General features: G+C 45.8%; 1 protein-coding gene across 2 annotated transcripts in view; it reads left to right on the top strand.

Annotated features, from left to right (window-relative positions):
- Positions 1 to 24,503, top strand: part of EEIG1 (estrogen-induced osteoclastogenesis regulator 1) — a 37,004-nt gene that overhangs the window by 6,661 nt on the left and 5,840 nt on the right. For both annotated transcript variants that reach the window (XM_009093494.4, XM_018917799.3), the window contains exons 3-11: positions 13,922 to 14,042; positions 14,369 to 14,398; positions 17,929 to 18,045; positions 18,523 to 18,569; positions 21,066 to 21,217; positions 22,322 to 22,426; positions 22,669 to 22,858; positions 23,047 to 23,168; positions 24,262 to 24,331. In XM_009093494.4, the coding sequence (XP_009091742.1) occupies positions 13,922 to 14,042; positions 14,369 to 14,398; positions 17,929 to 18,045; positions 18,523 to 18,569; positions 21,066 to 21,217; positions 22,322 to 22,426; positions 22,669 to 22,858; positions 23,047 to 23,168; positions 24,262 to 24,331 (954 nt within the window). The remainder of the gene's footprint in view (positions 1 to 13,921; positions 14,043 to 14,368; positions 14,399 to 17,928; positions 18,046 to 18,522; positions 18,570 to 21,065; positions 21,218 to 22,321; positions 22,427 to 22,668; positions 22,859 to 23,046; positions 23,169 to 24,261; positions 24,332 to 24,503) is intronic.

The following is a 24,503-nucleotide window of genomic DNA, read 5'->3' as shown; positions in this document are numbered from 1 at the left end:
GTTAGCTGTTTGTTTAATGTGAGACTGAAAGACTGGTTCAGCCTGGTTGAGATCTGAGTCTTGACTACTGTCTGCCTTAAAAAGCAAAGGTTAGGTAACTAAATAGTTTCTTCTAGAGTCCCCAAGAGGAAAGAAAACTGTCTGGAGTGAAAAGGGGATTGCTTGCTGAGTGCTGCCGTTTGATTCCAGTGGGATTGTCACAGTTTAGTAGAGCAAGGAACTTGGTGACTTAAAACCATTCTCCCAGTTCCATATTTTAGGACAGGACATGCTTGACTCTATCCTCTGCTAGGGCATGTGGTTTGTTAATGTATTTTAGAAGTACTTTTGTTGCAAATGTGTCTGGAAATGCAGACCTTCCCTACATGTACAAATACTCCTATTTTACAGATCAATAGACTTAGTTTTAATGTTCCAGAGGAGCTTCACATAACATCCTTCCTTCCTGGCAGAGCCTCAGGAATAGGCTGGGGGTGTTAATGAGGAAGTGATTTGAGTACAGCCTCTTGAAGTGATTTGCAATAAAACATTACCTATTTCAAGATAATATTCAAGCATAGTATCTGCAGTGCCTTGCATTCGGAAACAAATACAGAGAAACTAGACAGCAAAGATGACAAAAAAGGTGTTCATTCCAGTAGTGCAGCTAAATGTAGATGCAAGTTGTGAGAGCAGAAGCAGTGAATGAGGTTTAACCTCTTGCAAGTTGAGAGTGTGGGTAAAATTGCAGAAGTGTTGGAGTGCCCAACACAAACAAGGTCCCCAGCACAAACCATCTTAAGTTGTGCTCTGAGTTTGCAAAGCACTTCTGTCACCTTTCCTGGCCTCTGGCTGCTACACCTGCAGGGCCTGACAGATGCTTTGGAGCAGGCTGATTTGCTTTGTGCTGTACTTGCCTCTTCCTATCACTGGTCACCAGATCGAAGCCTGTCACAAGACTGGCAGAATTACGTTCAAACCTTCCTGCCACAGGGGCTGTATCCTGTTGGGTAAAGAACAGTCTCTGTTCATGGCCTGGCTCTGTCCTGCCTGCTGTGGCTCAGGCAGAGGCTGCTCTGCTGACCAGAAGCTGCGATCTGAAGCGCTGTAACCGATATGCTGTGTGTACAGCATCAGTAAATACGGTCAGATACAGGCGGCTTTCAAACTTCCCCCTCATCGCCGACTCTGAGCTGGCATTGCTTTGACAGCTGACTCTTAGCAACAGCCTTATCTGTGTGACTTAGGCAGCCCTTGGCTCAGAAAAATTACTCATTGAGAATTAATGTTCTACTGGGAAACCCAGGCTCTGTGGCCCACTTAATTTGCAGGGTGACAATACCATCAGTTCTGGCTGAGAATCAGGGTAGGTAGGCGAGAGTGGCCCTGTTTCTTTAAGACATTTATTTTTTCCTGAAATACAGGGAAAGGCCTAAAGGGCTTCCAGTCTCTTTGTGCTCTTGAGCTGCCATTAGTGTTGACTCTAGCTTTGTAGCTGAATTTCTGAGGAATTCATGCGTGCCTTCGGCAGCCTGTGGTCTCTCTGCACAGTAGTTGGTATTTTAATAGGCCATAAGTTGCCAGTGGCAAGTTGTTCTGTTACCAGTTTCTAGATAAATGAGGCAGGTACAGATTTATTTCTTATTATTATTTTATTGCAGGAAACTACATCTGGTAGTGTTTCAGGAAAGAGGCCAATGTCTTCTCAGATCAGAAACCTCCCTCACTTCAGGCCTGGCAGTGTGGGATGGTGAACTCTGCAGCATCCACCTGTGTGTGTGGCTCTGTGAGGCCTCATCCGTGCGAGGACAGGCGGATGTGGCTCTGTGCGTGACCTCCCTTCTTCAAACAGGATATGTTCTGCATCCTCTGTGGGCTGCAAGCTCTTCACTTGCTTGCAGCCTACTCTGAAATGGATCAGAAATTATTTCATAGCTGGGTTATTGTTTAATAACCAGAAGCCTTTAGAAATTCCCTGGACCAACATTTGGATCTGCTTATTTCTTCTTTAGCATCCTGTGAACGTGTGTCAGTAATCCGTGCTGTAAAGGTGATCATTTCAGGTGTTATTTCAGGGTGTGTCAGCCCACCCCAGTATCAGCTGCTTGCCCTGCAGGGTGAGAGACTTTATTTTTTTCCTCTTGCAGTTTATTCATATTGTGCCAAGTGCACTTGCTGGGAGACACGATGCACGTCGCTGTTGTAACTGCGGACTTGGCATCATGATCCCTCTGGTACCATACAGTGGGACTCAACATCTCATTTTAGTGCCTGGGTTTGAAAGGCACTTCCCACTAGACAAACAGTTGTGCCAGTGTTCACTGCATGAACAGCCTTCTTGTTTGGTGTATTTTTAATCTGATGAGCAAGAAAGGGAATTGTTGTGCGCGACTCGAAATCGCTGATTGTCGTGGATGTCATTGTCACATGCTTCACGTGGGTCACCCCGTAGCTCAGTGGATTAGGCTAAGGATCTGGGGTGGAGTTATGGGGATGAGGAAGACAATGAAGAGGAAGCACATGGAGACTAAAGGATTGGGAGGAGGCAGGTGTGGAAGAGACAGGATGTTCTACATAAGCAGTAGCATGTATAGAGGCCACACTCCCTGCGGACAGCAAGTAGCTGAGCTGGCAGGAGAGCAGGATTATGCCTTTCCTTTGGCTGGACTTATCCTACCTCATTGGTGGGAGGAGGCCTTGAAGGAGGTCCCATGTTGTAGCAGGAGATAGGATGAAGCTAAAAATACTTCTACTGCTGTATGCTGTACTTTAAATAAGAAATGAACTCTGAATGTTCAGCCTGAAAGCACTTACATGGGAGGAAGGAAGAGAGTGTGTGCATTTACTGTCCTGGAAGGGCTAAAAAGCTGCAGGACTAATTAGCAATGCAGCTTTAGAGACTTACAGAGGTCATGTGGTTGGGTTGTCTTGTTCTCTGTCTGGTCACTTCTGTTTCCAATCTTTAAGGGATAATATTGTTCATCAAAATAAAAATGTGGATGGCCAGGAGAGGAGGAAGGAAGCACTTCTCTGGAAAAAAAGGCATGGGGAATTTCTTTTAACCTGGCATTTTATCAGACTTTGAGGCTTTATCTATGCTTGAGACAGCAAAGGTGAGGTGGGTATGGCATCATGGTGTTCAGTGGGTTTTTGTTTGCATCTGTGTAGGTTGAGGAGAGGGTTTCCAGTTTAGTTGTGTTTCCATCATGCCTATTTCTCCTGCTAGTTCTCATTCTTCCCATCCTCACTTAGGCTGTGCCTGCATGTCAGAGAATGTGAGGGAGGCCTGTAGGATATTTATAATTCAGCAGTTTTTCCAGAGCTGTTAATGCTCCATTGCTCCAAGATGAAGCAATACTATTTGCACTTAAGGCAGCCTTGCTGTAACCAGTCAGCTCCAGCTAGTGCAGCCTCCTGCTTCCCCACTAAGCAGTAAGGCTGAGCAGAGGTAGTCTGCTTGCCTGTGTTACAGATTAATTATGCAATAACCCCTCTGCAGGAAAGCTTTCCCTGGCTTCTGTCAGTGGCCTGTTCTGGTAACACCAGGGTATTGCATTTATATAAATGTCAAATTCTTTCAAGCACAGTGTTGCTCATTTGTACTTCAGTAGCCTGCAGTGCTCTTTGCTGCAAGGGAAACTGTGCTGTGGAGGAGTGTATTTCCTACAACTGTTGCTGTGCTTTGCTGCCTTTCTGCTTTGTTGAACACCCTTTTTGTGCTGGATAGGGAGTAGCTGATGATACCATGGCTCCTGCTCTTTTTAAGGTGTGTTTCTGATGTAGGTTTGTTGTGCTGACATTTCCTGCTGTAAGTGCAAGCACATCTGTTCTCTCAAAACAAACCTGTTGTTTTCCCTCCAGAAGTGATGCAGTACATCTCCAATGTCATTTGCTCTCAGCAGGGGAGAATCAAGTGAGCATGTCAGAATACAGCTTGTGGTGACAGCCACAGAGGAGGTAAAGCCTCACTGATCCTCAGAAACCTGCTCCTGCAGTGGATCCTGTGCTCACATCTCCCAAGGCCTTAACCAGAACTTGCTGCTGGCACTAAATGCAGAGGTCTCCCAGATTCTGCTTTTAAACAAGATGTAATTTATGAAACTACCTTTCTCTCATTAGGACAAGTGGCACCATGAGATATTGGTCATTCTTAGAGAATTGTGTTTGTCTGCAGCTCTGGCTCCAGAGAAAAATCAACTCTAGCTGCTGTGTCTCAGACTATTTTATCTCCCCTCTTGCTGACTCTGACACTGAAACTGGGGCAGAAGGGAAGGGAGAGTTGGGAGAGGCTGAGTTAGGAGTGCCAGCCCATCTCCACTAGTACAGTGTTGAGTCAGGGGTCAACAAGCTTTGCTCAGCAGCCTCTTCTCATTTACAAACCTCTCCTGCTGAGTGGCCTTTTTGCTGATAAACACCAGCAGTGACAGATATCGATGGAGGGGGACAGAGGTTCAGGGAAAACGTGTTTGAACCTTGTCCATAAAACCAGTCACCTGGTTTGTACTGCTGAATGGTGCCTCCATAAAGGAGCCATCCCAAAACACCTGCGTTGATCCTGGAATGAAACAGTTGTTGTTAATGTATAAAGCCCTTCCCCTTCTCCTGGGCTATTGTATTTGTTTTGAGTAAATGTGTACTCTATAGAAATGACTCATAGGGAAACACGTCTGAGCATGGTTGGGTGTTACCTCCTGGGTAACTAAACCTACTTTTAGCACAGGGTTGACTTGAGGCAGCTTATTTACTGAAAGACTCTTCAGCATGTTCGAGCCAAATTGCAGTGATGTTACATCATACGGTATTAATGAAATTATTCCAGAAATGAACTTGGCCTCATGTGCAGGTTAATTTGCACTATAAAGACCTCTCTGGTACAGCTACATTGGCAAACTCTCCCAGCTGAAGCAGGGTTGATATTGGCAAAAAAAGCCATTTAACTATTCTAGCATCATTATGTCTTCACATGCCCTAAACCTGCCTTAGAGGCAAAACCATTTTGTCTGCACATCACTTGTGTTAGTGATGTTATTCCTAGACTTTTGTTGCTTCCCTTCTGTGTTTTCATTTGCCAGTGTTACAATCCCAGCAAAGCCTTGGCCTATTGAATTGACCCATGTCTGGATTTTTCTCATATTTGGGGGCAAGTGTTGAATTTTTTTGGTTTTGAAAGGTAGCTTTTTTCTTTATAAGTAGTTTTTTCTTCATAAAAGCATCTTGTGTTCAAAGTGAGCTTTCTTGCAATACAGACTTGTAGCCATGTCTTGTGCCCTGTGAGGTGGGCACATTATCAGAGTTCTCCTTGGTGGAGTTTACATTGCTGTCTTTCTTTACTGGGAGTTTAAATTTAGTCAGCAAAATTCAAATCTGGAATCTCTCAGAATGACAGCTAACACTTAGGGGATGAAGAAAGTTTATAAATATACACCAGCAATGGATAATCAGCAAGTCTTCATTTTACATCTGTGCTCTGCCAGAAGTGAAAAGGCTTTCGAGAAAAGCCACGTTATGATACAGAAACACAAATTGGCTCAGAAATTTACTGTATTATTCTACCTTAATCTTGTAACCATCTGTACAGAGCAAACTTCAGAGTTTTTCTGTAGTGTTTGGGACCTTCTGAAACTTTAGGTCCTCAATCTTTTAGAACCAAAGAGGAAATTTGAATTGTGATTTGTCCAAAGGGTAAACAGACCCTGAAAGAGTTGGGTTTTTCTTCACCCTATTTTAAATTTTGTGGGGTTTACTATATAGTTGTTGGTAATGAGCCTGAAGACCCCTCCTTCTGTGCCTTCCACCCCCCAGTAACAGGGAATTCTCTCAGCTTGGTTTTTTTCATGCCCCTGTGAGCTGGCTAGACTGGAGGTATAGGTTAGAGTTCATAAGAGGTAACTTAGTTACGTTGCCCTCATGCCTGTTTTATGCACATTTGATTGTTCAGTGGTTGTAGTTGTGGAATATTAGATCTAAGAGGTATTTAGGCCCAGAGTTAGACAAGTTCTTCAAAGCATGGTGGGTGTGAGCTGCAAGATAGCACAAAGCAGGAGGAACAACACATGTGAGCCAGGCTGGGACCACTGGCGTACAAAGCCCTGAGTGTGGAGCTGGTGGCTGACCTGGGCAGACCTGCTCTGGTTTCTTCTGCAAGTTAAATCCTGGTGGATTTACTAATGGGAGGAAAGCACTGGTGGTGGGCTTGGCAGCCTGGCACATGGCTCATTCTTGGTGAACCCAGCTCCGACAGAGTCTATCAGAACAATGGAAGTAGGAGTTGTGTGGTGACTCAGTGCACGATGAGAGTTCAAAAAAAGCAAATGCGTCTTTCAGCATTCAGTATGCACATTATTACAAACTTGTGCTTTAGTAACTGAGTCATCTATCCAGTTATTCCTTCCTTTACACTTAGGAGTTTGGTAGTTCTTTGCTTGTGATGTTTTTGCTCCTGGCACACATCCCTGGCCTCAGACCAGAAAGAGCTCGTGCTCTGTAGATGTGGCAAGAAGTCCTTGGATATGTGTTGCTTTGGGTTGGTCTGCCTTAGCACAGTGTGTAACAATAGATTGCATAGCATTTGCTGTTACACTCCCTTCTTGGATTTGTTTTCCTGATGTCCAGCTTTTCTTCTTTGCTTCCAGATGACAGAATGTAAATTACAAATACCTCAAAGCAGAGTGTTTCTGCTGGGCATGTCCCATCTTTAAAGTGCCATATAACCATCCCTTGCTGCTTGCAGCCATGTCTGTTAGAATTATTTCTCCATGCCTTCTCCCTGTTCCACCCTTGCTTACCCTTCCAAAACTTATCTGACTTGTTCTATAACTTAAGTTCTAAAGGGTCATTTTTCTGTGACTTACTTTCTCCATTTGGCACAATTTTTGTTTCCTTATGCAGCTTTTCCTGTAGCACTTGGTCACCAGCTGCGTGTGATTTTTTTAATGACCTCTATTGTTTCATTTCTTATAGTATTTTTAACATAATTCATGTTAGGAGGTGCTTAATAATTTTAAGATTTAGATACAAGGAGTGGTTGGAAATATTTCTCCTAGAATAACTCCCAGTGGTTTGAGAAGCCCTGAATGTACTGGAGAGCCTGGCTGCCTAGTGCAGTGATCTGGAGTACATGGGATGCACTGCACTGGGAAGCTCTTGCCTGTGGGACATAGTGCATGAGGTGCAGCATTTCATGTCTGTCACTTCCAAAATACACATGTCTGGATTCATGTGACTGGAGTGCAGACATAACTGAATTTCTTTCAGAGAAGATGTTAATACATAACTAGGGATGCTGATGCAGGAGGGTTTTGTTCTGACTGACTGCCACTCCCATTCTCCAGGAGGGATTATCACTCCCTGGCTTGTGCTGGTGGACCTTCATCAAGATTGATCACTGCCTTGGAGGGAACTGTAACACACAGTTCCAAAGATGTACTTTACAGAAATAAGCTTTTTCTGGAAATAAGGTTAAAGCCATCAAAAATCAATCCCTTGCCTGCTAGATACCAGCTTGCTCCTAAGGATGGTATCTAAATCATTCTTTGAATACTGTTTTTATTTCATGCTTGCCTTATTGTTTTTGTTCCAGTTCTTTCCTCAGCTGCCTTTCACATACTCTGTGCTGTCATCATCATCCCCTGTCCCCCAGTGAAGCTGCCTTGACTGTTCCTTAGCTTGGTTTCTCAATTGTGGCTGGAGTTTCTTCCATTAGGTTGTTTTGTTTTTTTTTCCCTGTACATTTGCCATTAATCCTTTTTCCTGTACTTGTCTCGTGTCCAGTCAAGCAGGGATTAGGCAGCCTGTACTCTTAACTGCATAAGTGGAATCTGGTTTCCTGAGCTGACTTTCCCCTACTCTTCCTTCCCTGTTCACTCCTCCCCAGCTGCCAGTGACCAGCAGGAGTGGATGTATGTCCATCTCCTGCTGGGAGGTAGAACTGAGACAGCAGGTGAAGACCTGCAGAAGTTTTGGAGCTTGCCTTGTTCTCCCTCAGAAATGCTGGGTTGTGCAATTGGCTCATTCTAAAAGCATTGGTGTACATGTTTAGCATTTAGGGAGCCTTTACATATCACTGCTCTGGTGCAAATGAAGAACTGAACAAGTGTCAGCTGATGCCACAAGGGAGATGAGGTGTCCTTCTTCACCATGGGCCATTGAAATGGGTTTGCTGGGAGTTCAAAAGTTAATTTTGTGAGTAGGTTGGTAGATGCAGTGACCTTACTGCTGAACCCTTGTTTGAAACACTTGCAGTGAAACATCCAAATAAGACTTGTTTTAAGTGACAAAGGCTTGCTTAGTTCTCTCAGTAACACAGTCTGCATCATCTGTCTCTGAGCCATTTTTCCATCATAACTGCTCATGTCTACTGAACAACAACCAGCACTTGTCAGCTGGAGAATACAGGGTTGTTTGCAGAGGGGGAGACGTCCAGCTCCTTGGGTTGGCAGTTGTTCTGGCCGGTGATGTAAGCTCAGGCACAGCAGAGGGACTTTATTGTTGGGAGTTCCCTGCAGCCCTTGCACTGCTTCTGCTCAGGGAAGGCAAAACCCCTCTGTGCAAACTTGCAAGGCATAACCTCCAAGTTAAACTAGGATGTCGTGCATTGTGTACCCAGCTGGTTTTCATGATGTTCCCCAAGGGATATGGTGTGTCAGTTCTCATTCCTGGGATGTGTTCCCACTGAGCTTCCCAGCACCTATTGCTACATTGTGTTTGCTTCTGCTTCCCTACCTGTGTTTGGCCTCTATGAGCTTGACAGCAAAATGGAGCAGATGCTGGCAGCCCTAAGCTTCACTGATGTGTCCTGTTCCTGTGGTGTCTGCCCACAGTGCATTCTCCTCACTGTGGATTCCTCTCCTTTTCCTTGCCAGGCATCTGGATGGCAAAGCCTCAGAGCTGCATTTTTCTTTAGTACCGTGTATACTGCCGTCAAGTGCCCTGTCCTAAACCCATTATTTGGAGATACCTGCAGGTTCTGCATTGTAACTCTAAACCAGCTAATGGCTAAATGAGGCCTTGCTTTGTATTACATATGTATGTTCACCCACTTTTGTAATTTCTGTGTTTTACAGGCAGTGATTAGGCATTGTTTGTAGCAGGACCTGCTGTGTTTGTAGGATGGGATATATTTTGCTGTGCTGTGAACGCTGGGGTGTTCTGGCTCCTGAACATCCTAGAAAGTCAGTTTCAAAACAGGCTTTTCAGGGATTTTTCCTTGCACTTACCAAAGGTCTCTCCTACAGCTTTGCACTAGATAACCTAGTTAAAATAGTAACTGTCTTCTATGGAGAAAAATGCAGGATTGTTCCAGGCTTTTTCAAGCTACAGGAGTGTCAGTGATTCTGCTCTAATTCAGCCTTTGGAAGGGCTGGGGATTAGATGGGACTGTTTTAACTGTGTCTCTGCAGATGAAAGAAGAGCTCTGTGAAGGAATGTTGTAGAAGGTGCCTTTCAGGTGCAATATGCTGAAATAATGTGATGTTTTGTTTCTCTGTAATTGAGGAGATTGTACCTGCATTGCAGGGATTGTGTTCCCTTACTCCCCAAAAGACACACTGCTGGTGTGTGTCAGGGCCCCTTGAAGGGCTGTTTCTCACTGCACTTAAAAGAATCTGAGCTGGGAGTTAGCTTGGCAGCCTCTTTAAAATGCTGTTATCTCTCCTGTGCCTTATCAGATAAGATGCCGCTGCTCGTGCTGCAGTGGGGAACCAGGGAGGAGGGTGCAGAGAACTAGGTCTGCTGAGAGAGGGATTAGTTCTGCTTGAAGGCTCTGACACAGATCCACATCTCAGAGGGGGGACAGTGAGCATGTGGACTGAGCATCAGAAAGAGGAAAGCTTACCCTTCCCCTCTGTGTAAGGAGGAGGAGTAAATCTGAATAAGAAGCTCTTTGTGTGTGCTTATCTCTATACTGTCCCATTTAGCCTGAGGTCTTCCCACATTTGCCCCAAACATCAGACTGAGGCACATTGCTCTAGTGAAACGTTTGACATTAAAAGCTATTTTTTGTTGCTGCAGCCCTCTCAGTAAGGCTGTGGCCTTTTTATGACACTGTCTTATGTGTGACAACTGCCATAAAGCAGGAGGGAAACATCTACTTTTCTAAATGTTTCCGCGGGTGGTGTGTTGGAAGGTTGATACCCTCAAGTCAGCTCTGAGTCTGTAAATAGAAGTTTAAATCTCTGCTCTAGTGTTTCATTAGCTGCGTTTTCATGTGGGAGAGAGGTCCACAGTGTAGCCCAAGATAGCATGGGTTGTATATGTGGCCTTTTTCTAGAAGTGTTTGCTTTACCAGCTTGAATTCAGAGTGAGCCTTGTAGCTTTCAGTAACAGTGCTGGTCTGTTCATGGCGCTTACACCACAGCTGGGAACCATCTCTTCTTTAAGGTCTGTTGTTGTGTGGTTTTCTGCCTGTCTACAGAGCTGTGTGTGTGAGATCTCAACTCAGAGTGGCCTTGGAGGCTTCCCTGAGTTCACTGGTGCCTCTCCAAAAGCAGGTAGAGCAGTGAGTCCCTGCTGTGCATCATTCCCTTTACTTGAATCCTCACCATGCTATGGTGAAGCATCTTCCAGCTGCTCTTTTCCTGGTGAATCTTCTCTTGAGAGGTGGAATGATGGATGAGGGATGCAAAATCTCTTCCTTGAGCTGGAGGTAGATGAGCAGCTCCAGGATTAGAAAACCACACAAAGCTCTTCCCAAAATTCTGCTTTTCACAAAAGCTGCCACAGGATTGCACTGGTTTATTCTGAGGAGGTATATTTAGGTCTGGAAAGTGTAATTACACAGCTTTGAATAAGTCTGAAGTCAGAAGAGGGCAAAGCTTAGCTTGGCAGAGATTCAACCTTCTGGGAGTCTTTTTGCAAAATGATACAGACAGCTTTTTTAAAATAAAACTTCTGAAGACCCGTTGAATTGGCACCTAGACCTGGCATTGGTGTGAACTATTTCTGGTTCTCCAAATACAGAGTGAAACTTAAAATTAGACACTTCTGGTTTTAAGCTGTTCATTTCTGCTTTACTTTTAGTTGCCTTGTGATTAGGATGAAAGAAAACTTCTCAGTGCAGCCCTCACCATGCTTCTTGGGTGTTTTTTTTGTTTCTGTATGGTGGTTCATAATTGTACATCAGAGAATATTCCAGGGCTAAATACAAAACTGCTCATCATCTGAGTTCTCCTTTTTTTTTTTTTGTCCCTTTTTTAGTGTTCTCTAATTACCAGCCTAACCATAGCTTGAAGGGAGGTGGGTAGGCAAAGCTCATTTCTTCTCCATATGCCATCTTTTGGAAATGTGGAACTAATTTTTTAGAGTTCAGTTTGAAACAATAGAGCTGTTGCTTGTTTGTCTAATGATACAGACCCAGCCCCCACCCTTTAAAATAAAAAAACAAAAAAGGTTGAAAATCATTATTGAATGATTGTGAAACTTGTGACTTAAAAGCAGCTCTGGATTTTGTCTTCTAAACTCCTTCTTGCCATGTGCAGGCTGTTCCAAAGTCACAAAACCCCTAAGCTGTGTGTGCACCTGCAGCTGAGGTTCATGGTCACAGTGCTGTGGGTAACATAACACCCCCAAATCCTTTTCCTAATCCCTTGCACTGTGTGGTATCTACAGCAGTTCTGGAAAGCCAATGTACATCCTTAATAAGAAGCAGAATGTCTGTTAGAGGAGCTTAGGCTAAAGGCAAATTAGCCATGGAGCTCTCTATTGCTAATCAGTACTTTTTACCACGTTTGGAAGTAATTAGCCTTCATTGGACTTAGCAGCATCCAGCAGATGCTTAATCATGGCTGCATTGTAAAAGGAGCAAGAACTCCTGAGTAAGGAAACTAAACTCACATGCTGGAGCAGCTCTGGATCCCACTGAGGATCCTGCAGCTGTGGGAGCCAGGTATGGGCTCTGGGAGCTGGAGGGAGCATCCCAGGAATGCTCTTGTCTGGCAGGAGTTAGAGCTCTGATCAGGGCTGGGAACAAGGTGTGCTCCAGTGTGCTGCTGTCTGACTGAACAACTTTCACTCGTAGCTGCCTTCCAGAATTCCCTTGGAGCTCTGGTGTCAGTAAGAGCTTTAGAATTAGCCTTGCTTTCTAGAAAATAGCAGTTCCTTCCAAAGGTGACTGTAATGCTCCTAAAGTAATTAGTGTTTCCTGCATCCCCCTGTACCTGCCTTGTGTTCCTGAAGTATGTGTTCACAGGTGGTTTTCCATTCTGTTGCCATACCTTTTCTCATCTGTATCTTGAGTTTTTCCTTATTTTGGGTCATTAAAGATGATTATTATTGAGGCAGGTTTAAGGCACCCATATTTGAAATGTAACATGCCTAATTTGGCTGGCATGGTGAATGTTTTATTATAGACAAAACCTTTTTAATCCCTCTGGATGTGTTTCTTCCTCCTGTCTGAGAGAGCTGGGGTGAGCTGAGTGAAGTAATGAGAACCAGAGCTTATATTGAATTAATAATCCTGGATTCAAAGGTATTCTTGGCACTTAGATGTCTCACTTTTTACTGACTTCAATAGTGAGCCTGAGTTCTGTCTGGAAGGGATTTAAGTTCTCTGCCTTGAAGGAATTGTTTCCTTCTGTTTTCTCTTGTTTTAAACAGGGATGATCAGCCTTTATCTGCATTACAGAGGATTACAGGTTTCAGGTTTTTTGTCAGCTACTCCTTTTCTATTCTCTGTGTCTCCCTTGGTTGGCACATTTGGTCCCACAGAATGTCTTGGAGGACCAGCAGGGACCTCCTGGCTCAGGATTGAGTCCCTGGATCTGTCTTCTTGGGCTCACCTCGAGGCTGCCCTAATGGAATGTGAGCTACAGCTTGTTCCCCTTCCTTCCCAGGAAGAGGAGGCACTACCAAAGCTGATCACTCTCCCCTTTGCCACCAGTCCCTTTGGCCTGAGTCAGATGGTGGGAAACCTCCCTTTCCCTGCTAAAGCAAACAGTTTATCAGCTGCCCTTGCACCTTTGTCCTGTGCTAGGAGGAGAGATAAGAGTCAGACTTGCTTGCTCACAGTTGTCAGCAGTGCCTTCCCTTCCTCCCCTGGCCTCATTACTTTGAGAACTGAACTGGCTGAGGGCCAAGCTCTGAGCCATAAATGGATCAGGTCCTGTAGAGGCTCAGTAGGAAACTAGAGCCCCGTGGAAGGACCCACACACCTTGTTTCCAGGCTCCTTTGAACCAGCTTCCTTGGAATTGTAAAATCCAGCTTCCCCTGAGGGCTGTGTGGAAGCCAGAGCTGTAGCTGAAGTGATTCCTGCACTCAGGAAGGCTTCTTCTCTTCCTCCTGCAGGCTCAGGCTATGCCAGAGCCATGTGTTTTCCACTCAGCCTGGAGATCAGGATGGTCTGCTCAGAGGCTGTGCAAGCAAAACCCCCTCTTCCCTGGCTGAGCCCCTGCAGGATTTGAAGCACAGCGTTAGCTTGCTGTGACCCTGTCTGCTTGCACCAGGAGCATTCCCACACGTGTTTTTGTCCTCCTTCAAGCTGGCCATCCTCACTGGCTTAGTGCCAGCCCGAGGAGCAGGGAAGGACAGGCAATCCAGGACACAGAGCACTTTGCTGTGCAGAGGCTGGACAAACAGACATGCTGGAGGGAGATAAGCTTGTGAACCTTCAGCCCAGTTCAGGTATGGAGATTTGCTCCATGCAGGCCGGACGGTGAATGAGCTAAACCAGCTGAGCAGGAAATGTCAGAGCTTGTGAGAGTTTTAAAGGCAAATTCTGTTGATGAGATGATTAGTATTTCTGTAACCTGGGTGGATTTTATCTGTATTGACTAGTGAAAAGCTTGATGCTAACTTAACACCTTTGTGTGGTTCAGTTTCAGGTGAACCAAGCTGTTGCAGAGGATCTTTACGGGCTGGGATGCCAGTCATTTAAAAAGATACTTAATAGCTGGTCTTGATTTGGCTTTGTACCTTTATTTGAATTTTTTTTTTCCCTCATTCTTATAGAGAGGAAGTTCAGGAAAACTGTGTCCGCTGGAAAAAGAAATTCACCTTTGTGTGTAAAATGAGTGCCAACCCTGCCACAGGGCTCCTGGACCCCTGCATCTGCCGAGTGTCTGTCCGTAAGGTGAGCATCCAGCTTTGCTTCTGGAAGGTAACACCACCATTGGTGTACTGGCAGCTGGTTACTGGCTGCTTTTTGGCAGCAAGAAAAATTATGTGGACTGTGGTTGGGAAGGAAAGATTGTTTGGGACAGGATATGCTGGAACGGAGCCTCTCTCTCCAAGAAGAGTCCTTGATGGAGGATGGGAGCAGCCAAGGTGGTGGTAACCCTTGAGAGAGAGGCTTGTGAATCCTGAGAGCAGAATCCAGGACTGAGTAATGACTTTCCCCCTGTTGCCCCAGCACATATAATAGCTGCTTTTCCTGTTTTGTTTTGTTTCCCAATATAGGAGCTGAAGGGCGGAAAAACCTACTCAAAGGTAAGAGCATAGAAAGGGCAAATGTAGCAGAGTGAAGATGGTTTTGTCTCCTGCTAGTGCTTTACACCCATTAGAAACCAGTGGTTGCTGAGGGGACCAATCTGGAGAGATGTTCATTAGTTCTTAGTTTAAGTCTGAGTTAAGAGATTTCCCAAGAAACTCAACTTGCTGGGACAGGATCCAGATTGCACTGGATATGGATTTGAGATGGGGGTTGGAGAGATGATCTGCATGTCCTCAAACTTTGGGGAAGTTCTGAGTCAGATGTGAACTCTCTGGCTTCTGGCAGCATGTCTCTAATAAAGAAACAGACTCCAATTCTGTTCTCCAGAGCACAGCAGCCAGCTGGGGCAGGCACCTCACTGCCTCAGGAGAGCAGGCAGGAGCCTTCAGCAGAAATCACTGCCTGCCAGAGCACAGGAGACACCAAGGCAAAAGCCAAACAGTTCAGCAGGGATCTTAGTCTTGGTTTCTCTTCCTTGTATTTTCTTCCCTGTGCTATGGGACAGACAATGGGCCACCCCCTTCTCCTTGTGCTGGATCAAGAGACAATGTTGGCTTAGAAGCTGAGCTCTCACAATGCCCAAAATGATGTTTGTTTGAAAATGAGTCACTGCTGCTGGCTTCTAACAAACAGATGCTTTGGTCACACACAGCCATGTAAGAATTCCTTCTCATCAAAGTCCTTTCTGAGGCCATGGAGGCAACTGGCTGTGAAAGGTCTACTGCACCAGCTCCTGTGTTCTGCTGTGCTGGGTGGGAGAAGGCAGTGTGGCATTGTTCTGTTTTTGTTGCTAATCAGGACATGGTCTCTAAGGCCATCAGTCTCTCACTAAATTCACACTGTGGGAAGATTATTCATTCTGCAGAACTGCATGTCCAGGGAGAGCAGCATAGCTGGAGGAAGAAACATGGCAAATGGATCAGCCTTTGCCTCCTGCAATGTCCATTCTCAAGCTTTCTGCAGGATTTGGGAAGGCAGAATTAAAGGAAGCCTGAAGGCATGTTTCTATGGTGGATTTATCCTGGAGACCTTATTCAGGTCATGTTCTAACCTACTTCCTTTTTGCTCAGTCTCCAGTTGTGTTTAGTGGTGTTTAAAGGGGACTGACTTCCTCCAGCCCAGAACTGGAGACCAAATCTCAAGTACTTGCTGTCTCTTGGCTGGTATCTTGCTTGTTCTCCTGTGAAAAAGACAGATGTGTTCTCTGAGAAGATGATCTGAGGCAGCTCAGAAATGAGAGATGTCACAACAAACAAGAGTGATTGCAATCTTGCCCAGTGGACCAGGTTTGTTCCACTCAGGTTCTCATGGCAGAACTGATTTGGTCTTCCTAATGTTTCTGGCAGAAGTCTGTGGTGCATGTCCTTGCAGCTGTTTTCCCATTTTACACCACGAGTCCCCGCCTTTTTAAACTATCCTAATTCAGCTGAGAACTTCTCCAGTCACGGCAGCAGATGTAGAGGAAGATGAAACTTTGAATGCCCTCTGTACTTGGTTCCCCACCAGCAGGGACTGAGGGTGATGGGGCTGTTTGTGCTCCAGGCAGTTTCCAGTGCCTTGCACACCTTGGGGTTTGACGTGAATGTCACCTCTGTGTCAGGGGTGACAGAGCGGAAGACGACAGGAAGGACTGATAAAGCAGAAACTCTTTCCCTGAGCTGGAAGAAACACCATCAGCTGGCTGGAAAACTGAGGAAACTATTCTGAAAGGTTATGTCTGAAAACATCCTTTTGTTAAGGGATCTTTCCTCTATATACTGGGAGTCTGCTTCCTGAAAGAGCTTCTGACCTCAGCATGCCGTGTGGGCTGCTGGAGGGTTCTCCCACACTCTGTGCTCCAGTGTTGATCTCCTCTCAGAATTCAGTGCTGTGGTGGAGGAAGAGGGATCTGGGTCTGGGCCACCCCTGTGCCATGCTGTTCTCCTGGTGTGGTGGTGCTGTGTCTTTGTCACAGTGATGGATTGCATCCCCCTCTGTGGCTTTCCTCTGTCCTCTTTATCTCTAAGAGATAAATATTTTTTCCTTATTGGTGAATAATTAGCAAACAGCGTAGCCCTTGCTAGAAGAGACAGAAATTTCTGCAGCAAGAGCTGAAGAAACGCTTGCATTTAAGGAAGTCTTAAGTGAGAAGAGAGGGAGAAAGGTTATTTTTTTTTCCTTCTTTTTTACTGATAAAAGGTTCCCTCTATATCCCACTTTTTTATTTGCCATCAAAAGTTCCCCTTTGAGAATGGGATGAAGGAAACAGCTCCATTAATCTTGCTGCTGTTTCCCCCTCAATCATGTATCTTGATCAGGCTGTGATTCTTGACTTGGAACAGTGGGAGCCAGGGTTCCTCTGGCAGTGACTGTTTTGTTCTGGTACTCTGGTACTCAGCTTCTGGTACTACTTCAACTTCTGGTACTCTGGTACTCAGCTTCCTCAGCTGACAGGGGCACCACAATTCCATAGGATGGTGCTGCTGTTGGGGCTCTCCGTTCAGTTGTCATCCAGCTGTCAGCAGCAGGGCAGAAGGGATGTGCTGCAGAGCACAGAAGGACCTGCTGCTGCTCCACCTGTGTTCACTGCTCCCCTGGGAGGTGACCTGCTGCTGCTGTGACGCAGATGCTCCACGCCTGGATGCTTTGGCCACATACCGAGTACAGCATGTCCTGCTGATCAGATGAGATGGGGCACAACTGCCTTCTGTTCCTAAAGCTGTGCATAAAACAAGCTGTAACTTTTTCTTTGAAACACTGTGTTAATACACCAGGGATTAGGGCAGGAAAACAAAGGTGCTCTTCATTTTGTGTGTATTTACTCTGGAGGGATCGGTGCCCTTTTTGAAAATGCATGTGATCTTCAGCTTTGTCACCTTCCCTGTTTGCTTCCCATTTGTTAGAGAAGGTTTAGAGAGCTCATAACTAAATCTCTCCAAATATTTCTCTTTCCTTCTGCCTGTCAAACCAACCCCTTGCTAGTTAAACCTTAGCAGCATTGAGGAGGAGCTGCCCAGCCCAGCAGCTGCCTCTGAGGGGTGAGGCACAGGCAGTGCCACATGGCCCTGGGCCTCCAGCTCCCCGTGCCCATAGTCTGTTGTTTTTTTCAGGATGGTGTCACTTTCCCCTGTAACAATATCCTTTCATCTCCTGGTTCACATGCTCCACTGCATTCTGGGATGGCACGATACAAAGAGTGCCTTATGTTTGTGTATGTGTGATTCTGGTTTTTTCCACATTGTTGACCTAGTGCCTTCCATGTCCTTGGTTATGTAAGGGCTGCAGGCTGGTTAACACTGTCCTGGCCACCAGCACTACTGTACATCCTTCCCCCACATGGGCTTGGCTTCCTGAAGGCCTCCAAGTGTCCATCCAGCTTGGGATTAGGAATGTGACCGTGTCCGTCCTCAAGAATAGGGAATCTTCACAGCCACCACTCTGTGTCTTGGCTCCTGTTTTCTCCCTTTGGTCTGTGAGACACTGTGTATCCCTTTATGGAGTAATGTCTGTTCTCTCACCTTCCCCTCCATTGTTTTCTTGGCTGCAGCTGGGCTTTGCTGATCTCAATCTGGCAGAATTTGCAGGCTCTGGATCCACTGTGCGTTGCTGCTTGCTGGAAGGATATGATACTAAGAATACCCGACAGGACAACTCCATCCTAAAGGTACAACAGCTAGAACCTACACAGCAGAAATCCTGTTTAGGGCTTTGGGGAGATCACAGTGCAGTGCCAGGCCTGGGAGAAGGTCCTGTTATGTACAGAGACAGGATTTGGCTCTGGTGCTGCTAGACTGACTTGGGAAGCTTCCCATTATCAGAGTTGCCCTTTGATAATTTGGCATTGATTTGGCCAAGCAGTGACCCTTGACAAAAAAGCCAGGAACAGGAGGGAGGGAGGTGGTACAGGGCATTGTCACCATGGCCCAGCTGGTGTCTTGCTGAGCCACTGCCACTTGGAGTTACTGATGCCAGGGATTTGGGGCAGGGAGGGAAATACTCTGCTAAATCCCTGAAGCTGATTTCCCTGGGAAAGGAGCTAGATCTGGCTGATCTTTACACCTAGCCCTTGAGCTCCTGGTTGCTGTGAAGTGAGGAGCTCAGTGCAGCATGGTTGATGATGTGCCTTATGTCCCCTTTCCAGGTCACAATCGGAATGTCCCTGCTCTCTGGGGACCCCTGCTTCAAAACGTGAGTTCTTGGCTGTACCCCATTCTGGGCAGACACTAAAATTGATAAAGGGAGGGGAAAAGATGCCCTTGATATTGGGAAGTACAGTAAAACTGGTTGAATCAACCAGAAAAGTAGAGCCAGCCTGTGCTGTTGTTTTGTTCTCTGCTCTGGCTTTCCCAGCTCTGATTATTGCTGTGCACAGGATTTTCCCTGCTGGTGCAACTTAGGTTTTAGAAACCAGTAAATTTTGGAAAACAAACTTCATGTTTTGCATAAAGGATGGAATTTCTCATGGCTCTGGGTTTGGTTTCATTGACCTCCAAGAGGAGAAAGGTCGATAAAGAGAACAGTCTTGGAAGTGGACACGCTTCAGCACATACCATGGGGGATAAAGATCTCAGATTGAAACAGCAACAAAAATACTTCAAGGCTGAATCATTTTAATTTTTTTTTCTACAGGGCTCACAAGTTGTATTAATTAGCAGAGAAATTGCAGTAATGTGGGGGGTTTTTAATGCATAATGATAGAAAGAATAAGTACAGTTAGGCTGGGGAGCAGTTTTGCTGCTTAAAGAATTGTTGGTGATTCAACAAATATCCTGGCCACATCTTCCCTCCCACCACAGTGCAGCATCACAGTCCCAGCCCTGCTGTGGTGTGCTGGAAGGTGTGTGACTGCACAGCAGGGCTGCCATGTGCCCAAAGGAATATTTCATGTTCTCTCCCAACAGTATGAGAGAAGAAAGCTTTACCTTGAGGCCAACTCTTGTAGATCTGATTTTAGGAGCTAGCTTGGAGTGCATAAATTAGCTCAAATTCTTGTTAAAAATGCTGCATAATTTTTGGTAGGTTTGTTTTGTGAGTGGCTTTTCATAGTGCTGCAGTATATTCTGATGCTTTTGAACCCAACATCAGTGTCATCTGATTCTGAAGAATTTCTGATTCAGAAGAAAGTGTAATATAGAAGTTTTGAGTATCTTAAACCATAACTTTATAGCAGTAACAGATGTTCTAAATCTAGGATACTGGGATGTCTGGTAATAACGTCTTACAAAAATACCTGTTGCTCCTTTGCAATGGAAGCAGGTATCCCACTATTAGAATGCTTGAAAATTACACAGAATAGGATATAAATATCCATTTAATGTAAGTAGGTTCAGTCTGAAAGTCAAACCTAATTTTCCTGAAGGATTTTTGCAGTCGTTCCCACTTTTCCCTTTTATGTTGATGATGTGCAAATATCTAAAAATAGAAACTTTGCATGTGGAATAGTCCTTGATCAGTAGAGCTTCTGGTAAATGACACTCATTAGAGGGTTAGGCAGGAATTAAACTGTGCTGGGAAATCACTTCCAAGCACTGATTTTTTTTTTTTTTTTTTTTTTTTTTGCTGCACTCTATGAACCTTCTCCTGCTGGGGTTGTTGAAAGGGGCAGAGCAGCTGAGCTGACAGACCAAGGGGCTGCTCCCACAGCTGCTGCAGGAACAGTTTGCTTGCTTAAGGTTGTAAAAGCCTTAAAAACCTGTGAAGTTAAGTCCCCAAAGCACCTGGGTGCATGCAAATCACTGATAAGGTGATTAGGGAAGGTTTTTTCCTGGTGACGGCATGCTGTGAGTTTCCTGAAAGCTTTATAGCCATTCAGCTGCCCACATTAAATATTCTGTCTTCCAAAATACTGCAAAGATCCCCTCTCATGTAACATCTTCCCTCAAAGCTCTGAGAGAGACAAAAGATTTTATTTCTCACTCCTCACTTAAAATTCATAAAATGATTCTTTAGTTCCAGTTCAGACTTGAGGCTACAGAGGGGTTAGGGCTCCAGCAGGAATATTCACTTTGCCACGCTGCACATGCTGTGGCTTCCACCCAAAAGCACTTCTGCAGGAAGGGAGGGGGCTCCAGGCACTCACAGATCTACCCTGCAGTCAGCATTTACAAAGGGATGTTGCAGGCTCACAGAATAACCAGAAAAATAATTCTGACAGCTGGAAAAACACTTTAGTCTCACTGAAAAGGAGTTTAATAGTCAGTTAAAAAAGGAAAAGGTTATTTGATTGTTGTAAAAGTGCTCTCATAAGGGTACAGGGTTGCTGGGATAAAAGGTTTCATTTTGGCCAAAGAGGTGTAAGAGAAAGGAAGCTGGACTTGAGAGTAGGACAACAGCAAACTGGTTCCTGTTTGTGAAGCCAGCTGGCCAGTGGACACATGTTGGGGGTGAAAGGGCAGCTCTGGATGGTGTCCTGGAAGACACTGCAAGTTCTGAGCCTGCTGTCCTGTATAAATGAATTAATGGCCCGTTTTTGCCTTAATTTACCTCAAAAACTTGGTTTTTCTTGTAATGCAGTCCAGGGTAGGGAAGACACCAGTCTTGCATGTGGGCAAACAAAACCCAACATCCCATTTGAGCTGCTGGTCTGAGGGCTGCCAGCTTCCTTCTGCTGAGAAGGTTGGGATGGACAGAATGATGGCTGCTCCCTGCCTGGCAGTCTGTAACCTCCTTCCCTTCTGATTGCAGGCCTCCTTCCACTGCCAAGTCCATCACCATCCCAGGGCAGGACTCCACTCTGCAGCTGACCTGCAAGGGCGAGGGAACCAGCAGCAGCAGCAGCTCCTCCACAATTGGCTCCCTGCGCCAGGCCAAGCCAAGAACTGCCATCCTCAGCTCAGGTCTGAATGCCCCCCCGGAGCCATGCCATGCATGGCTGTGCCCGGACACTCCTTTGTTTTTCCCAGCAGTTGCAAGCACAGAAACTCTTTAATTTTTCATGTTTTCCCACTCCCATCCTCAACCCCATTGCTCATTCAGAATATTGAGAATAACAAAGCCATCTAAATGTAACTGAGGAGGGGAAGGTTGAATATTTGCCATGTGCATATGGCAGATAGTGGAGATAAAGCAATTTGTTCTTTTTGCTGGGGATTTAATAATTCATGCATTGCACTCATCCCTGCTTTCCACTGTGTTCAATGATACTTACCATTGTTCTGCACTCAGCTATTCTGTTGCTCAGACTTATCTTCTAGAAAAGTTCCTCTGAAGGTTTTAGAGGTTGGTTTAAGGTCTAGTGGCCTTGTTCCAGCTGCTGATGCAGTTCTTTGCCTTCTGTATGAGCCTGTTTTCAAGGGCACTGCATTTTCACATCAGTTTTTTTCCTTCCCAGCACATTCCAAATGTGCAGGCAGATACACTGCACCAAAATAGCTCTTGAGCCTCATCCCCTCAGTTGACAGAGCACGTGGTGCAAGTGGTGTTCTTAAAAAGCTGGCTAATGTGTTACATTTGTGCACTTCTGGATAAGCTTCCTGCAAGAGAGACAAGCAGGGCTAACAAAGGAGAAGGGCTTATGCTGAAGTGTCTGTATCAGAGATTATTTAAATGGTATAGGCTCTCTTACAAATAATAGAAAGGGAAAGGTGGTAACAGAAGCACCCAGAGGTTGCAGTACTTTACTGCCAGTGGCCATCTGATGCTTACTTGATTTTAGCTTGATACTTTTAACTATGGATAGTTTCAGGCACTGCTTGTCCTTCTAGATGCTACAAGCCCCCAGAGATGTTTGTAAATTCGTGTGCTGGATAGAAATAGTGACAATTTGACAGCTCACTATGGTCTTCCCTACTCCCTAGGTGTTTCTAAGCCCTATGCTGGCCTTTACAGCAGGGCTGTGGCCTGTAGACTGCCCTTTACCTTGATCTGGCATTCCAAGATCAGTCTTCACTCTCAGCTGATCAGTGGTTATGGTGTAAGCAGTGTCCCCTTCTCCTTGGCAGGTGTCCCAGAAGAGTCGGATCAGAACCTGTCCAGCCCAGAGGAAGTTTTCCACTCAGGGCACTCACGGAACTCGAGCTATGCCAGCCAGCAGTCCAAGATCTCTGGTAACCACTGATCCCCACAGCTCTGCCATCCCTTTTCCTTCCTGCAGCAAGCCCCTGTGAGAGTGATTTGCAGCCATCTCTCTCACCCTGCTCTGTAATGGCAGCCTCCTGTTCAGTCTCTGCAGGTGTCTAAACTTCTGTGTGCAGGATCAGAAGTGCTGCTGTGGAGCTGCCCTGGCTGTTGGCTGTGCTGCCAGGAGTGGGAGCAGCAGCAGCTGAGGTCTGTGACCCTGTGTTGGCAGGTTACAGCACGGAGCACTCCCGCTCCTCCAGCATGTCCGACCTGACCCACCGCCGGAACACGTCCACCAGCAGCAGCGCCTCCGGGGGGCTCAGCATGACCGTGGAGTACCCTGAGGGGGAGAGGGAGCACAAACTGGAGAAGCCACCTCGGCCCCCCAGACCACCCCTCCTGCTGGACAGACCCCCCCGGTGAGTAACAGTGGAGCAAAGACCTTTCTCTGGGAAGGAGAGACAGAACCTGCTCCTTTGTCTTCAGGCAGTAGTGGAACAGATTGTGGCCACTGAGGAGGAGGCTGTGGCCAAGAAAAGCAGGGCAGTATGTAGAAGTCTGTGTCTTGAAAAGCTGAGTAAGTTTTTCCTGGATTGCCTCTTGCCAGGAGGAAAAAGGATTCAATGGAGAGTCACCCAACCCGAGTGGATGACACCAGGATCGATGCTGATGATATAGTGGAGAAAATAATGCAGAGCCAGGACTTCACAGATGTCAGCAATACTGAAGGTGAGAGGAGAAGCCTCAGAGGGAATGTCTGGGTTGTTCTTTTGCAGGGCTGCCAAGTGTTTACAGTCAGATCTGATCTGCCATGGGCTCCCTTCTCCTTTTGACAGCTATTTGCTTTCAGTGCTTTCTGGGTGTTTCTGTGGTAGATAAACCATGTGGGTTTGAGAGCTGCACATGTATTTAAAGATAGCACTTGCTGTTGTTCCACACATGACAGCAGAGATTGAATAGTAGCCCAGACATGCGGGGAGAGAGAGGAAAAATTCTGATTCTCAGTGCAGTGGAGATCAGTTGCATCAGCTGTCTGCACAGCTCTAGTGGCCTTTGTCCAGGGTCAGGCCAAGGGAATTTATCTAAAGAGGAGAACACAACTGGAGGGAAGCAGCACATCTCTACAGATCATGTGCTGGTGTTCAGGGCTGTTGGAGAGCTTAAGAAGGAGTTTTCTCCATTGCAGTCACAGGATAAAACTAATAATGTAACTGCTTTTGTTTTCAGTTTCATTTTCTAGTTTAGCACAGAAAACGACTTTTAATCTGATTTTTTTTAATTTGAGGTTTTCTGTTAAGTTTTAGACTTGAGCCTAGCTTGTTATCTGTGCTTCATTAATTTACCATTAGTCACCTTAAATTGTTGCACATGGCAGCTCTCTTATCATGTGGGGAGTTCTACCTCACTCAGTGTGGGTTAGAACCAGACTGAATGCAGCTGCCTCTCACCAGCAGAACAGGCTGTTTCTCCTCCAGTGACTCTACCAAAGCAGTGTGAGGCCCCACATCTTATCTATTCAGATGTGTATAAGCTGGCCAAGAACTTGCATCCATGGAATTGCCTTAAAAGAGGCAGCTGGAGGCGTATGACTGAATTAATATCTCTGCCTTTATTCTTCCAAAGCTGCATGTGGTGGAGGCTCCCCTTTGGAGCAAGGAAAGGGTTCCCAGGGGCTCCATGACTGTGGGAACACCACCAGAAAGTGTGGATGTGCATCTGCTGAGACACACTTGTTCTATGCTGATAATATGTCTGGGAGGGGAGTTCCTGGCAGCCTCAGCAGTTCTGGATTTTGATGTCTGTGTTCCTTTTCCATCTGCAGACAGTAACCTGAGGTTGTTTGTGAGCAGAGATGGAACAACTACGCTGAGTGGTATTCAGCTGGGAAACAGGTAGGTTTCCCAAAAGGCTGGCAGCCGGAGGGGCCCCAGAGAGATTAGTGGGCTCTGTACCTAGGAAACTTCCTCTTTTTGCTACAGGAGGGATTTCCAAACATCATGTGCTACATGGTGGCTTTATTCCCACATTACCAGCCCTGGGATCCCTTTGGTGGCAGGCTGCAGT

This window comes from Serinus canaria, chromosome 17 (genome assembly GCF_022539315.1).
Source record: "Serinus canaria isolate serCan28SL12 chromosome 17, serCan2020, whole genome shotgun sequence".
In the NCBI taxonomy this organism is placed as follows: Eukaryota; Metazoa; Chordata; class Aves; order Passeriformes; family Fringillidae; genus Serinus; species Serinus canaria.
This window is presented reverse-complemented; position numbering and strand designations above follow the sequence as displayed.